The sequence below is a fragment of the Cherax quadricarinatus genome, chromosome 72 (assembly GCF_038502225.1).
Source record: "Cherax quadricarinatus isolate ZL_2023a chromosome 72, ASM3850222v1, whole genome shotgun sequence".
NCBI lineage: Eukaryota > Metazoa > Arthropoda > Malacostraca > Decapoda > Parastacidae > Cherax > Cherax quadricarinatus.
The window spans coordinates 14736652-14754702 of record NC_091363.1 but is presented as its reverse complement, the minus strand read 5'-3'; the positions used below and the strand labels follow the sequence as shown (position 1 = coordinate 14754702).

At 45.8% G+C, this 18051-nt stretch overlaps 1 protein-coding gene across 2 annotated transcripts in view; it reads left to right on the top strand.

The window, feature by feature from the left end:
- The first annotated feature begins 328 nt into the window (after positions 1-328).
- The window catches only part of LOC128701229 (zwei Ig domain protein zig-8-like), a 339665-nt gene continuing 321942 nt past the window's right edge, over positions 329-18051 (top strand). For both annotated transcript variants that reach the window (XM_053794808.2, XM_053794811.2), the window contains exon 1: positions 329-830. In XM_053794808.2, the coding sequence (XP_053650783.1) occupies positions 773-830 (58 nt within the window). In that variant the 5' untranslated portion in view covers positions 329-772. The remainder of the gene's footprint in view (positions 831-18051) is intronic.

Genomic DNA, 18051 nt, shown 5'->3' with positions numbered 1-18051 from the left:
CAAACCAAATTAATTCCTATTGATGCTATATGCATGGCCCCTTGGATTTGAATTATTATTATTATTATTATTATAATCAAGGGGGAAGCGCTAAACCCGGAGGATTATACAGCGCCTGGGGGGGGATGTGGAAGGCATTCAGGCTTAATTCGGGGAACTGGAGCACAGATCCAATTCCCTAAATCAAGAGCCCCTCACCAACATCAATTAACCTTCCTTGAGGGGCTTGGATTTGAAGCTTGCCCCAAATTATTACCTATAAATTTGCTATAGTATTATTGTTATTATTACTGTAACTATTAATTGTATTTTTATTATTTCAGTTGTTAAACAGTGTTAAGTGTCGACAGATTAGTAGTCACGCAAATACTGTTATCGTCGTAAGACAGTGAAAATGTATTTTCGTGGTTAGAATTGGAAGTGTGAAACAGCTTAGCGAGTGAAGTGTTTTGTAATTTTCTTTATCCTTACTGAGTAAAGGCTGATCACAGTATCCTTCCGCAGTAGTTCTGACAGTGAGATCACAGAGTGTAGTGTTGATACAAAGGAGCTCAGTCAGTACTTAAGTCAGTAACAATACTGTGGGTAGTGGAGATCTAAACGCCAGTCGTTGGTAAACATAGTGGGTGCCATGGTGGCATAAACAGGTTTCCTCAGTAAGGATACTGGGTGTAGTGCCTACACGAGACATCTGGTTGCTTCGTAACATAGCCTTCAACACGCTTCAGATCCTGTCGCCTGGACGTTCCCTTCCAGCAGCAGGACGTCAAGCATGATGTACCACTGCAGGGGTCGTTTGCTCCTGTGGCTCCTCTTCTGCTGCTGTTCCTGTGAGTACAAAATAGTTTCACCATTGGTACAAGCAAACTCACGCGGAGCAAGTAACAGCAGTGTATATTTCGACTTTACTACGAGGTCCTCAGTAGCAGAGTCAGCTGACAAGGGCCTCAGCGTGAGGCCGAAAATTACAATATTAAAAATCTTAGCTTTAAAATCGCTATATGGGCTTGTTTGCACCAGTGACCAATTTTTATTATATATTTCTGTTTTCATCATCAGCAGTGGTAGTGAGATATTTTTTACAGTTTTTTCTGATTCATTGATGCTAGGCGAACAAGAGGAATATTCCAATATTTGTGGAGAGAGAGAGAGAGAGATATAGAGAGATCTGAATAAAATCTTGCTTCGAGTTGCAGATGGTGGGTGTACTAACAAGCAAACAGTACATGGTATGTTGGAAGATCTGAACATTGCGAATATTCACTTTCTATGTGTGTGTCTTGCCGAATTAGCGAAATCGGCAAGTTAGGCATATAAAGGTATTTTCAACCGAATAAGCAGAGTAAAATTTTGTCTGCGCGATAAATCTGCGAAAATCAATCTGTACAAATATATATATATATATATATATATATATATATATATATATATATATATATATATATATATATATATATATATATATATATATATATACATGTCGTGCCGAATATGTAAAACTGGTCAATTAGCAAAAACTCATTTAAAATTAAGTCCTTTCTAAAATTTTCTCTTATACGTTTAAAGATATATTTTTTTCATTAATGTTAATGTAGAAATTTTTAAATTTGCTCCAAAAGAATCTTAGAAAGCTTACCTAACCTTATTATAAGAAGAAAAATTTATTTTAGCCTAACCCAACTAAATATATTTTAGATTTGTTTACAATAATTTAATACTAAACAAACATAATGAAATATATTTTTTTCGTTAGGTTCAGAATGATTTTGGCGATATTACTGCACACAAATTTTCACTTGTCCTATATGGCAAGGTGAGCTTTGCTATTTTAGCCAAGATCGCAAGTTCTGCCTATTCGGCACGACACACACACACACACACACACACACACACACACACACACACACACACACACACACACACACACATAGATATATATATATATATATATATATATATATATATATATATATATATATATATATTAAAACCGGACTTGAGTCCTGGAAATGGGAAGTACAATGCCTGCACTCTAAAGGAGGGGTTCGGGATATTGGCAGTTTGGAGGGATGTGTTGTGTATCTTCATACGTATATGCTTCTAAACTGTTGTGTTCTGAGCACTTCTGCAAAAACAGTGATAATGTGTAAGTGAGGTGAAAGTTTTGAATGATGAAAGTATTTTCTTTTTGAGGATTTTCTTTCTTTTTTGGGGTCACCCTGCCTCGGTGGGAGACGGCCGACTTGTTAAAATATATATATATATATATATATATATATATATATATATATATATATATATATATATATATATATATATATATATATATATATATATATATATAATTTCATTGATTATAAGTGATATTAAATAAATTTATACAGATCTATGACTTGGTAGAATGTGGCTAAATTTTTTTTGTCTTAGGTCACGTTAAGTTTCTATGTTAGGTTTGGTCAAAAAAATAATTGATATCAATAAAGAAATATATCTGTAATAAATTCTTTTCCGGAAAAGCCCAATTTTTAGTATAGTTCGACCTATTCGACAAAGTCGGCTTATTAGATACCCCCCCTCCCAACTCGCTCTCTCTCTCTCCAAAACACACACACACACACACACACACACACACACACACACACACACACACACACACACACACACACACACACACACACACACACGCGCGCGCGCGCGTGGGTCCGTGGGGTGCAGACGTGGGTAACAAGGCTCCGAGAACCTTAGCGTTGTAAGGCGTGCAATAACAGCTAGCAGTAATCAGTGGTAGTGGAACGTCAGTGAACAATACTACGAGTGATAATTAAAGTTATTAGTTAAAGAAAGTGAGAGGAAAGCTGAAATCATAATATTTCAAAGTGCAAACCGTTGGGGGTCTTAGGCGCTGTTGCCACATTGGCAGCGGTAGGCCTGAAGAAGTGACGTCACGGCAAGTTGTGTGCCATTATACATATAAATTGAAGTGTATATAATGTGAAGTGTATACTATCATCAGTGAAGAGTGAAATCGCGTGAGGAAGCGGGATGTATGAGAATATATGGTTATAAACATCACGGGTGAAGGATCTCCAAAATAGGGATTTAAGGCCTACGTACGACGACTTCGTCATCAGCAGCTGGCAACTGTCACCGCCTATTTGTGGTTTGCATGTTGACGGCCCTGACTGGCCTTGCACACTGTTTGATACTGGTCACTCACTCCTGCAAGCTATTACCAGAATTAGAATAGAAATAGCATAGACATAGTGAATATAGTGTTGACGAGTGTGAGAAGGTAGGTGGGACAAGCTTTTAAGGACAATATTTTAAGACGGTGCGAGGGTCAAGTCCCAGGAGGGTTGTGTCAGGTCACAAGAAGTTGCGGCCAGTCATTACACCGCACAAGACACTCTCTCACACACACACACACACACACACACACACACACACACACACGCGCGCGCGCGCGCGTGGGTCCGTGGGGTGCAGACGTGGGTAACAAGGCTCCGAGAACCTTAGCGTTGTAAGGCGTGCAATAACAGCTAGCAGTAATCAGTGGTAGTGGAACGTCAGTGAACAATACTACGAGTGATAATTAAAGTTATTAGTTAAAGAAAGTGAGAGGAAAGCTGAAATCATAATATTTCAAAGTGCAAACCGTTGGGGGTCTTAGGCGCTGTTGCTACATTGGCAGCGGTAGGCCTGAAGAAGTGACGTCACGGCAAGTTGTGTGCCATTATGCATATAAATTGAAGTGTATATAATGTGAAGTGTATACTATCATCAGTGAAGAGTGAAATCGCGTGAGGAAGCGGGATGTATGAGAATATATGGTTATAAACATCACGGGTGAAGGATCTCCAAAATAGGGATTTAAGGCCTATGTACGACGACTTCGTCATCAGCAGCTGGCAACTGTCACCGCCTATTTGTGGTTTGCATTTTGACGGCCCTGACTGGCCTTGCACACTGTTTGATACTGGTCACTCACTCCTGCAAGCTATTACCAGAATTAGAATAGAAATAGCATAGACATAGTGAATATAGTGTTGACGAGTGTGAGAAGGTAGGTGGGACAAGCTTTTAAGGACAATATTGTAAGACGGTGCGAGGGTCAAGTCCCAGGAGGGTTGTGACAGGTCACAAGAAGTTGCGGCCAGTCATTACACCGCACAAGACTCTCTCTCTCTCACACACACACACACACACACACACACACACACACACACACACACACACACACACACACACACACACACGCACACACACGCACACAGGCAGTGTTACTACCGGTAGTTATTAGCAGTAAGAATACTTAGGAAGCTAGGAAGTCCTCTCTCAATGTGAACAAGGAAAATGATAATAACCAGCAACAATTAATACGTAAATCCAGAAAGGGCAATAAGTGGAGAGAGTAGCATAATTGGGAAAGATAAATGAGACTAAATTTATGCCTACACAACGGATCTTTCAACCACACCACCTACCCTCCCCCCTAACCCTCCCTCACTCACACAAAAGCACTTACACACACACACACACACACACACACACACACACACACACACACACACACAGTGGGCACCTGTGATGAGCGGGGTCCCACAGGGGTCAGTCCTAGGACCAGTGCTATTTTTGGTATATGTGAACGACATGATGGAAGGGTTAGACTCAGAAGTGTCCCTGTTTGCAGATGTTGTGAAGTTAATGAGGAGAATTAAATCTGATGAGGACCAGGCAGGACTTCAAAGAGACCTGGACAGACTGGACACCTGGTCCAGCAAATGGCTTCTCGAATTTAATCATGCCAAATGCAAAGTCATGAAGATAGGGGAAGGGCACAGAAGACCACAGACAGAGTATAGGCTAGGTGGCCAAAGACTGCAAACCTCACTCAAGGAGAAAGATCTTGGGGTGAGTATAACACCGAGCATGTCTCTGGAAGCACACATCAATCAGATAACTGCTGCAGCATATGGGCGCCTGGCAAACCTGAGAACAGCATTCCGATACCTTAGTAAGGAATCGTTCAAGACACTGTACACCGTGTATGTCAGGCCCGTACTGGAGTATGCAGCACCTGTTTGGAACCCGCACTTGATAAAGCACGTCAAGAACCTAGAGAAAGTACAAAGGTTTGCGACAAGGTTAGTTCCAGAGCTAAGGGGAATGTCCTATGAAGAAAGATTAAGGGAAATCGGCCTGACGACACTGGAGGACAGGAGGGTCAGGGGAGACATGATAACGACATATAAAATACTGCGTGGAATAGACAAGGTGGACAAAGACAGGATGTTCCAGGGAGGAGACACAGAAACAAGAGGCCACAGTTGGAAGTTGAAGACACAAATGAGTCATAGAGATATTAGGAAGTATTTCTTCAGTCATCGAGTTGTAAGGCAGTGGAATAGCCTAGAAAATGACGTAGTGGAGGCAGGAACCATACACAGTTTTAAGATGAGGTTTGATAAAGCTCATGGAGCGGGGAGAGAGAGGGCCCAGTAGCAACCGGTGAAGAGGCGGGGCCAGGAGCTAAGACTCGACCCCTGCAACCACAACTAGGTGAGTACAAATAGGTGAGTACACACACACACATACACACACATACACACACATACACACACATACACACACATACACACACACACACACACACACACACACACATACACACACACACACACACAACACACACCACACACACCACACACACACACCACACACACACACCACACACACACACACACACACCACACACACACACCACACACACACACACCCCACACATACACACACCACACACACACACACCACACACACACACCACACACACACACCCTACACACACACACACCCTACACACACTCACACCCCCTACACACACACACCCTACACACACCCTACACCCCCCACACACAACCACACACACCACACACACACCACACACACACACAACCACACACACACCACACACCACACACACACCACACTCACACCACACACCACACACACACACCACACACACACACCACACACACACACCACACACACCACACACACCACACACCACACACACGCACACACACGCACATACACGCACACCCGCACACACCCTCCACCACTTGACACAAACACGTACCCCCCCCTCCCCTAACCACCTCTCCCCCTTCCCTAACCACCTCACCTTAGCCACCTACCCTTCCCCCAAAGCACCTAACCCCTCCCCAAACCGTCTAACCCCCCAACTACCTCCCTCCCTCCAATAACCATCCTCCCCCTCCCCCATAACCATCCATCCCCTCTCTCCCTCAAACCTTCTAACCCCCTCCCCCAACTATCTCTACCCCTCCAATAACCATCCTCTCCCTCCCCCACAACCATCCATCCCCTGTCCTCCTAACCATCTATTCCCCTCCCCCTAACCACCCGTCCCCCCTTCTGTGGAGCAACGGGGGAACCTAGAACCAGGATGAGGACAAGGGGCTCCAAGTACGAATCTGGGAGGGAGGAATGAGAGGTAGAGCTCAAAAAAAGGGAGGAAGACTTGGGAAGGAGACTATATGAGCTGGAAAGGAAGATGGAAGAGAGGTTAGCAGCAGAATGCAGAAGGTGGAAGCAACAGGCCACAGCAGAAGAAATCAAGATAGATTAGAAGAGGAGCTGAGACATCTGAAACAGCACGGAGACAAAGATATTACAGAAGTAGTATCGGCAATGGCTACATCAAACACAGACAACAGGTCTGAAGGAAGCATGGAAACTAAACTGTATGCAGAGGTCCTGTCAAACCCACATGGGGCCAAAACAAAGACAGGGAACACACTAGGACAGAACGAGAGGTTGGAAGACATTGAAGGAACTAGGACATGTGCAAGGACCTTACCAGATACCTGTGGGGGCCAGGAACAGGTGAGCAGGAAGGACAAACCAAGAAGCATAGGGGCCATAACTAGGGAAGGGACTGAAGGAAGGAACACTCCACGGGAAGGAACTAAAACAACACAGAGGATGCAATGGGAGTCACAGTGGGAGGTGGAAAGGGAGAGATCCGTGTTTGTCTATGGGCTAGACGAAGCTAAAGGGGAAACTTATGATGAAAGAAAGCAGGAGGAGAAAAAGCGATTGAAGATATCATGAAGGTGATAGGCGAGGGGGACATGACCCAGGTGGCAAATTTTCGGGGAATTGGGTGGTTCACAAAGAAAAGGAATCGGCCTCTCAAAGTAATTTTCAAGGCAGAATCAACCCGAACCATGATCCTGCAGGAGAAAGCACCTCTGAGAGGCAAGCAGGAGTTCCAGAGTGTGTACCTCGATCGAGACAGAACACAGGACGAAAGGAAGACAATGAAAGAGAGAGTTCAAAAACGAAAGGAGAAATGGGAGGAAATGAAAAAGGAGAGCAGAATAACCCAGGATCAAATGGAAGGACAAGCACACCCCCCAGAAACACCTGCAGAAGGACTCCAGCCACGACACCCCCAAGGCAATTGAACAATCCAAACCAACCATCACACACCAATCCCTCTGTTTCCACCCCCCGCACCACAGTTACAGTATTAGAACAGAAGTTGAAGGTTTGGTACACAAATGCAGATAGATTAACGAATAAACATGAGGAATGGCAAGAAAGAATCAATGAGAAGTCCCCAGACATCATAGCAGTTACAGAAACAAAACTCACGGAGACAATAACAGATGCAATCTTCCCACCAGGATACCAGATCATGAGGAAAGATAGAAGGGGCAGAGGGGGAGGTGGGGTTGCTCTGCTCGTAAAAAACAGATGGAAATTTGAGAAAATGGAAGGCATAGATGAGACGGGAGAAAGAGACTACATAGCAGGTACACTTCAGTCTGGGGAACACAGTGATGTATAATCCACCACAGAACTGCAGGAGGCCAAGAGAGGAATATGAAGAGAGCAACAGAGCAATGGTGGACACACTTTCTGAGGTGGCAAGAAGAGCTCACTCCAGCAGAGCAAAGTTGCTGGTTATGGGGGATTTCAACCACAGGGAAATTGACTGGGAAAACCTGGAGCCACATGGGGGTCCCGAAACATGGAGAGCCAGGATGTTGGACGTGGTGCTGGAAAACCTCATGCACCAACATGTTAAGGACACTACCAGAGTGAGAGGGGAGGATGAACCAGCAAGATTGGACCTTGTGTTCACCCTGGGCAGCTCAGACATTGAGGACATCAAGTATGAGAGTCCCCTAGGAGCTAGCGACCACGTGGTTCTGTGCTTTGAATACATAGTAGAGCTGCAAGTGGAGAGAATAACATGAGTTGAATGGGAAAAGCCTGACTATAAAAGAGGGGACTACATAGGGTTGAAGAACTTCCTGCGGGAGGTCCAGTGGGACAGAGAACTGGCAGGAAAGCCAGTAAATGAAATGATGGAATATGTAACAACAAAATGCAAGGAGGCAGTGGAAAGGTTTATTCCCAAGCGCAACAGTAACAACGGGAAGACCAGAACGAGCTCTTGGTTTATCCGACGGTGTAAGGAGGCAAAAACAAAGTGCAATAGAGAATGGGAAAAAGTACAGAAGGCAGAGAACACACGAAAATAGGGAGATCAGTCGCAGAGCCAGGAATGAGTACACACAGGTAAGGAGGGAGGCCCAGCGAGTATGAAAATGACATAGCATCGAGAATCAAGACTGACCCGAAACTGTTGTATAGCCACATCAGGAGGAAGACAACAGTCAAAGACCAGGTGATCAAATTAAGGACAGAAGGTGGAGAACTCGCAAGAAATGATCAGGAGGTATGTGAGGAGCTGAACAGGAGATATAAGGAAGTTTTTACAGTAGAGACAGGAAGGGCTGTGGGAAGACAGCACAGAAGGGAACATCAAGAGGGAATATACCAACAAGTGTTGGATGACATACGAACAACTGAGGAGGAGGTGAAGAAGCTCTTACGTGACCTTGACACCTCAACGGCGATGGGACCGGACAACATCTCCCCATGGGTCCTTAGAGAAGGAGCAGAGATGCTGTGTGTGCCTCTAACCACAATCTTCAACACCTCCCTTGAAACTGGGCAACTACCTGAGAAATGGAAGACAGCTAATGTAGTCCCCATATTTAAGAAAGGAAACGGAAACGAGGCACTAAACTACAGACCTGTCTCTCTGACATGTATTGTGTGCAAAGTCATGGAGAAGATTATCAGGAGGAGAGTGGTCGAACACCTGGAAAGGAACAAGATTATAAATGAAAACCAGCATGGGTTCATGGAAGGCAAATCTTGAATCACAAACCTCCTGGAGTTTTATGACAAGGTAACAGAAGTAAGACACGAGAGAGAGGGGTGGGTAGAATGAGTTTTCCTAGACTGCAGGAAGGCCTTTGACACAGTTCCCCACAAGAAATTAGTGCAGAAGCTGGAGGATCAGGCGCATGTAAAAGGGAGGGCACTGCAATGGATAAGGGAATACCCGACAGGGAGGCAGCAACGAGTCATGGTACGTGAAGAGGTATCACAGTGGACGCCTGTTACGAGCGGGGTCCCACAGGGGTAAGTTCTAGGACCAGTGCTATTTTTGATATATGTGAACGACATGATGGAAGGAATAGACTCTGAAGTGTCCCTGTTCGCAGATGACGTGAAGTTGATGAGAAGAATTAAATCGGACGAGGATGAGGCAGGACTGCAAAGAGACCTGGACAGGCTGGACATGTGGTCCAGTAACTGGCTTCTCGAATTCAATCCAGCCAAATGCAAAGTCATGAAGATTGGGGAGGGGCAAAGAAGACCGCAGACAGAGTATAGGCTAGGTGGACAAAGACTACAGACCTCACTCGGGGAGAAAGTCCTTGGGGTGACCATAACACCGAGCACATCTCCGGAGGCACACATCAACCAAATAACCGCTGCAGCATACGGGCGTCTGGCAAACCTGAGAATAGCGTTCCGATACCTTAATAAGGAATCGTTCAAGACACTGTACACTGTGTATGTAAGGCCCATACTGGAGTATGCAGCACCTGTCTGGAACCCACACCTGGTCAAGCACGTCAGGAAGTTAGAGAAAGTGCAAAGGTTTGCAACAAGGCTAGTCCCAGAGCTCAAGAGAATGTCGTACGAGGAAAGGTTAAGGGAAATCGGACTGACGACACTGGAGGACAGAAGGGTCAGGGGAGACATGATAACGACATACAAGATACTGCGGGGAATAGACAGGGTGGACAGAGATAGGATGTTCCAGAGAGGGGACACAGGGACAAGGGGTCACAACTGGAAGCTGAAGACTCAGACGAGTCACAGGGACGTTAGGAAGTATTTCTTCAGTCATAGAGTTGTAAGCAAGTGGAATAGCCTAGCAAGTGAAGTAGTGGAGGCAGGAACCATACATACTTTTAAGAAGAGGTATGACAAAGCTCAGGAAGCAGAGAGAGAGAGGACCCAGTAGTGATCAGTGAAGAGCGGGGCCAGGAGCTGAGTCTCGACCCCTGCAACCACAATTAGGTGAGTACAATTAGGTGAGTACACACAGTGACCAGCTAGGTGAGTACAACTAGGTGAGTACACACACACAGGATCTATGACTCGACCCCTGCAACCACAGTCTTTACCACAGACCAGCTAGACTAGACCTAGTTTCCATCCAACAAGGTCACGTGGGGTGTCGAAAACCGCTGACTTCAGGAAGTGGAGAAAAGGAGACATCCGTGAGCGAACGGATGGATTCCTGGATACATGAACCTGGGGAAGGCTGGAGGCGAGGCTGACCTTAGGGAAGTGAGGAAGGGGAAGCATCCGGAGGCGGATGGATGGATTTCTAGATGAACCTGAGGAAGGCGAGAGTACTGGTTGTTGAGGCAGACTCTGGGGAAGGGAGAATATCGGAGGTGGAACTGGTGTCCGTCAACAAGACTCACAAAATCGTAATGACACGATTGCAAACAAACCATGCCACGGGTGGGGTTAGAACCCGCGGTCAGTCTCAAAAACTCCAGACCGACGCGTTAGCCACTGGGCGAGTTAGCTTTAATTAGATTCATCCAACCAGGTATATTTCTACACCACAGGAAGGTTAGCATAGGCACCACTGTGACCACAATTGCAAGTTTTTACAGACGACTCTCCCGCTAGCATGGCCGTGACGAACTCTAGCTCAAGTCCCCTCAAAGCCGAAAACGAGACTCACGAAATCGTAATGACACGATTTGAAACAAACCATACCACGGGTGGTGTAGAAATATACCTAGTTGGATGACTCCTTTTGAAGCTAGCTGGTCCTGTGGCTAACGCGACAGTCTGGATTTTTGACTGATAGCGGGTTCTAACCCCAGCCGTGGTATGGTCCATTAACAAGCTGAAGACGGCCGCCTCAACTCCCGAAATAACTCTCCCGGTTATATAATAACTGTAATAAATATCTCTTCTCTGCCTGACTCTCACTTCCGCTTCCCACGATGTTGAACTTAAATATAATTTTCACTCACCAAATATCCAGGTAAGTGTATATTAAATACTCTATAATGTTATGTAAGTAATTAATGTTGCGCTAAACCCATGTGGGTCAGTAAGCGAAACAAGTCGTGGAGGTTTGATCCTTCGTTTGCTGGGCCAGACAGACTCTCTTCCTTTTCGTACTAAACTATTCTCCCATATTCTTCCATTAGATTTTTTTTTGTACTCGACTATTTGTGGATGCAGGGGTCGAGTCACAGCTCTTTGTGTGTGTGTGTGTGTGTGTGTGTGTGTGTGTGTGTGTTCTTACCTATTTTTAGTTGCAGGGGTTTAGTCAGCTCCTGGTGTGTATGTGTGTAATCACCTAATTGTGGTTGCAGGGGTCGATTCGTGTATGTGTACTCACCTATTTGTGGTTGCAGGGGTCGAGTCTCAGCTCTTTGTGTGTGTGTATGTGTGTGTGTGTGTGTGTGTGTGTGTGTGTGTGTGTGTGTGTGTGTCTGCGTGTGTGTGTTCTTACCTATTTTTAGTTGCAGGGGTTGAGTCAGCTCCTGGTGTGTGTGTAATCACCTAATTGTGGTTGCAGGGGTCGATTCGTGTATGTGTACTCACCTATTTGTGGTTGCAGGGGTCGAGTCTCAGCTCCTGGCCCCGCCTCTTTACTCATCGCTACTAGGTCCTCTCTTTTCCTGCTCCATGAACTTTATCATACCTCGTTTTAAAGCTATATATGGTTCCTGCCTCCACTACCTCACTTTCCAGACTATTCCACTTCCTGACACCTCTGTGACTGAAGAAATAGTTCCTAACATCCCTTTGACTCATCTGGGTCTTCAACTTCCAATTGTGACCCCTTGTTTCTGTGTCCCTTCAGTGAAACATCCTGTCTTTGTCCATCTTATCTATTCTTCGCAATATTTTGTATATCGTTATCATGTCTCCTCTAACTCTCCTGTCCTCCAGTATCGTCAAGCCTATTTCCCTTAACCTTTCTTCGTGTGTGTGTGTGTGTGTGTGTGTGTGTGTGTGTGTGTGTGTGTGTGTGTGTGTGTGTGTGTGCGTGCGCGTGCGTGTGTGCGTGTGTGCGCGTGTGCGTGCGCGTGTGCTGGATAGTAGTGTATGACCTTGCTGAGCGGCAAGAAAGCGGACGTGTATATTTCCTGTTTGCTTTGACGTTATTGGTGCACAAAATCGTGTGACCAGGCATGGTAATTTGATTGGTTTGTTTTGTGGATTAGGAAGGAATACTAATACAAGCGTAAATAATTCGTTTGTCCCATGAATCCAGAGAAGAGAGATACATTAATGCAGGGAATGTTCATGTTCCATATGTCATGGCTTTTTCAGAATCCATAAATAACCGGCACATAGGAGAGAGAAGCTTACGACGATATTTCGTTCCAATTTGGACCATTTACAAGTCACAGTAGCACACAAGAGTGAGGATCCCTCGTCGTACGCTTCTCTTTCCCATGTGCGGGTTTAATGTGTATTGTTCCAGTCACGGTATTGTGCCTTTTTGTTCTGTCCAAGAATGACTGATTTAGGTCAATAATCATTCATTTCTATATACTTTCGTCACCCTATTCCAGTGAAGGAAAATTTTTTCTTCACTCGTGAACAGAAGTTACTCCAGAGGTTTTTTCTAAGTACCACTTCCAACATTCATTTAGGTCACTGTCCCGGGTGTCTTTTGTCTCCTCACAAAAATCTACCCAAGACTTTGCTGTCCTTACCTCACTAATGAGTCGACTGCAGTAAAAAAAAAAACTTTCCAAAAATGCCCCAAACTTGTCTCCCCTTAACTCATTCTCTGACCACCCCACTAATGAGTTGACAGCAAAAGAAAACCCACTGACACAAATCTGGCCACCTCTCAATAAACTCTCTCCCCCTACCTCGTTCCACCTTCCCACCTCCACACTTTTCCACTTTCACACTTTTCCTCTTCCACCCTCACTCCACCTCTCAATAATTTCGTCAGAAAGATACCTATTGAATATTTCACAATCGACTTGTGGGTAATGCAACATCAAAAGGGCTCTTGCGCATTGATCGAAGTAATGAAATTATATTTTTCGAGATTATTTTCGGGCAAGAGACAAGATCAAGAATGAGTAACTACCATAATTTTTAAAGGGGTAGACCGGTAAGCCAGCAGAAGGCCTCGGTCAGATGACCAAAAGCTCCAACGGCGGCGCTTCAGGAAACACTTGTTCTGTTTCCTGATAAACCTAACCTAACCTAGATAAATATTCCATTCTCATAGTGAGAAAGCATTGTTCCACCCGTAGTGTAAATTTGGTTACCAGAATCACCATAGAAATGTTTCTAGCTTCACCAATGGAGGAATAACATAAGAAGCCTCTGTACTGCCATTGTATTTTCAAATCTACAAAGAAGGAATGAATTAAAAAGCTTACAGCTTTACCATTCAAGGTTTTATTCGATAAATCTTCATAAAAGACTGGTACTGTCAAGGCTCACATTTGCATAATCTATTCTGATAAATATTCAAATCTAAGACGTACTTTATTCATAATTATGTTAGGTAAATGGACACAGACGCAACTAATACGACATTTTATTGTGGCAACGTTGCCACAACGTTGTTGACACTGAACTATAGACGCTTACATCAGCATCACCCTGGGCTGACAGTGTACTGTCGACGCTTACATCAGCATCACCCTGGGCTGACACTGTACTGTCGACGCTTACATCAGCATCACCCTGGGCTGACACTGTACTGTCGACGCTTACATCAGCATCACCCTGGGCTGACACTGTACTGTCGACGCTTACATCAGCATCACCCTGGGCTGACACTGTACTGTCGACGCTTACATCAGCATCACCCTGGGCTGACACTGTACTGTCGACGCTTACATCAGCATCACCCTGGGCTGACACTGTACTGTCGACGCTTACATCAGCATCACCCTGGGCTGACACTGTACTGTCGACGCTTACATCAGCATAACCCTGGGCTGACACTGTACTGTCGACGCTTACATCAGCATAACCCTGGGCTGACACTGTACTGTCGACGCTTACATCAGCATCACCCTGGGCTGACACTGTACTGTCGACGCTTACATCAGCATCACCCTGGGCTGACACTGTACTGTCGACGCTTACATCAGCATCACCCTGGGCTGACACTGTACTGTCGACGCTTACATCAGCATAACCCTGGGCTGACACTGTACTGTCGACGCTTACATCAGCATCACCCTGGGCTGACACTGTACTGTCGACGCTTACATCAGCATCACCCTGGGCTGACACTGTACTGTCGACTCTTACATCAGCATAACCCTGGGCTGACACTGTACTGTCGACGCTTACATCAGCATAACCCTGGGCTGACACTGTACTGTCGACGCTTACATCAACATCACCCTGGGCTGACACTGTACTGTCGACGCTTACATCATCACCCTGGGCTGACACTGTACTGTCGACGCTTACATCAACATCACCCTGGGCTGACACTGTACTGTCGACGCTTACATCAGCATAACCCTGGGCTGACACTGTACTGTCGACGCTTACATCAGCATAACCCTGGGCTGACACTGTACTGTCGACGCTTACATCAGCATAACCCTGGGCTGACACTGTACTGTCGACGCTTACATCAGCATAACCCTGGGCTGACACTGTACTGTCGACGCTTACATCAGCATCACGCTGGGCTGACACTGTACTGTCGACGCTTACATCAGCATAACCCTAGGCTGACACTGTACTGTCGACGCTTACATCAGCATCACCCTGGGCTGACACTGTACTGTCGACGCTTACATCAACATCACCCTGGGCTGACACTGTACTGTCGACGCTTACATCAGCATAACCCTGGGCTGACACTGTACTGTCGACGCTTACATCAGCATCACCCTGGGCTGACACTGTACTGTCGACGCTTACATAAGCATAACCCTGGGCTGACACTGTACTGTCGACGCTTACATCAGCATAACCCTGGGCTGACACTGTACTGTCGACGCTTACATCAGCATCACGCTGGCCTGACACTGTACTGTCGACGCTTACATCAGCATCACCCTGGGCTGACACTGTACTGTCGACGCTTACATCAGCATCACCCTGGGCTGACACTGTACTGTCGACGCTTACATCAACATCACCCTGGGCTGACACTGTACTGTCGATGCTTACGTCAGCATAACCCTGGGCTGACACTGTACTGTCGACGCTTACATCAGCATCACCCTGGGCTGACACTGTACTGTCGACGCTTACATCAGCATAACCCTGGGCTGACACTGTACTGTCGATGCTTACATCAGCATAACCCTGGGCTGACACTGTACTGTCGACGCTTACATCAGCATCACCCTGGGCTGATACTGTACTGTCGACGCTTACATCAGCATCACCCTGGGCTGACACTGTACTATCGACGCTTACATCAGCATCACCCTGGGCTGACACTGTACTGTCGACGCTTACATCAGCATAACCCTGGGCTGACACTGTACTGTCGACGCTTACATCAGCATCACCCTGGGCTGACACTGTACTATCGACGCTTACATCAGCATCACCCTGGGCTGACACTGTACTGTCGACGCTTACATCAGCATAACCCTGGGCTGACACTGTACTGTCGACGCTTACATCAGCATAACCCTGGGCTGACACTGTACTGTCGACGCTTACATCAGCATCACCCTGGGCTGACACTGTACTGTCGACGCTTACATCAGCAACACCCTGGGCTGACACTGAACTGTCGACGCTTACATCAGCATAACCCTGGGCTGACACTGTACTGTCGACGCTTACATCAGCATCACCCTGGGCTGACACTGTACTGTCGACGCTTACATCAGCATAACCCTGGGCTGACACTGTACTGTCGACGCTTACATCAGCATAACCCTGGGCTGACACTGTACTGTCGCCGCTTACATCAGCATCACCCTGGGCTGACACTGTACTGTCGACGCTTACATCAGCATCACCCTGGGCTGACACTGTACTGTCGACGCTTACATCAGCATAACCCTGGGCTGACACTGTACTGTCGACGCTTACATCAGCATCACCCTGGGCTGATACTGTACTGTCGATGCTTACATCAGCATCACCCTGGGCTGACACTGTACTATCGACGCTTACATCAGCATCACCCTGGGCTGACACTGAACTGTCGACGCTTACATCAGCATAACCCTGGGCTGACACTGTACTGTCGACGCTTACATCAGCATCACCCTGGGCTGACACTGTACTATCGACGCTTACATCAGCATCACCCTGGGCTGACACTGTACTGTCGACGCTTACATCAGCATAACCCTGGGCTGACACTGTACTGTCGACGCTTACATCAACATCACCCTGGGCTGACACTGTACTGTCGACGCTTACATCAGCATCACCCTGGGCTGACACTGTACTGTCGACGCTTACATCAGCATAACCCTGGGCTGACACTGTACTGTCGACGCTTACATCAGCATCACCCTGGGCTGACACTGTACTGTCGACGCTTACATCAGCATATCCCTGGGCTGACACTGTACTGTCGACGCTTACATCAGCATCACCCTGGGCTGACACTGTACTGTCGACGCTTACATCAGCATAACCCTGGGCTGACACTGTACTGTCGACGCTTACATCAGCATCACCCTGGGCTGACACTGTACTGTCGACGCTTACATCAGCATAACCCTGGGCTGACACTGTACTGTCGACGCTTACATCAGCATAACCCTGGGCTGACACTGTACTGTCGACGCTTACATCAGCATAACCCTGGGCTGATATGTCTAACACTCAAATCACTGAACTAATAAAATAAGTCACCTAGCATAACCTACATTCTTTCCTCTAAAAATTATATAATGCCTGACAATTTAGCCACATTCTGGGACAGGTCTTAATTATCTAAATGAGTTAAAATATAAAATATCTTGGTTTAGAAAGACACGTAAGCAAACACTATAACATATTTATTAGAAAACGTTTCGGTCCTGGGACCTTGATCAAGAAGTGATCAAGGTCCCAGGACCGAAACGTTTTCTAATAAATATGTTATAGTGTTTGCTTACGTGTCTTTCTAAACCAACTTGTCGGTATTTATTACCAAGGTTTATACCATAAAATATCTTAAATATGTGCCAGACAACTGCCAGTGAGTAACATTGTTAACATAAGAACGAAGGAACACAGCGGAAGGCCTACTGACCCATGCTGGAAAGTCCAATTCACAAGCATCCATACCCACACATATACTCGTCCAACCTATATTTAAAGCAACCCAAAATTGTTGCCTCTGTGACGGTTTTCTTGGAGTTTGCACCACTCATCAACAACTCTATTGCCAAACCGGTACTTTCCAATATGCTTTCTAAATCTAAATGAGAACATAAGAACATAAAGGAAGAACACTGCAATAGGCCTGTTGGCCCATACTAGGCAGGTCCTTTACAAATCCAAATCACTAACAGAATAAATTTCTCCAACTTGAACCCATTGCTGCAAGTCCTGTCTTAGTCACATCAACACGTTATTTATATTCTCATCATTCCTGCTTTCAATTTGTACACTTTAATCATATCTTCCCTGAGTGTACAATTTGTA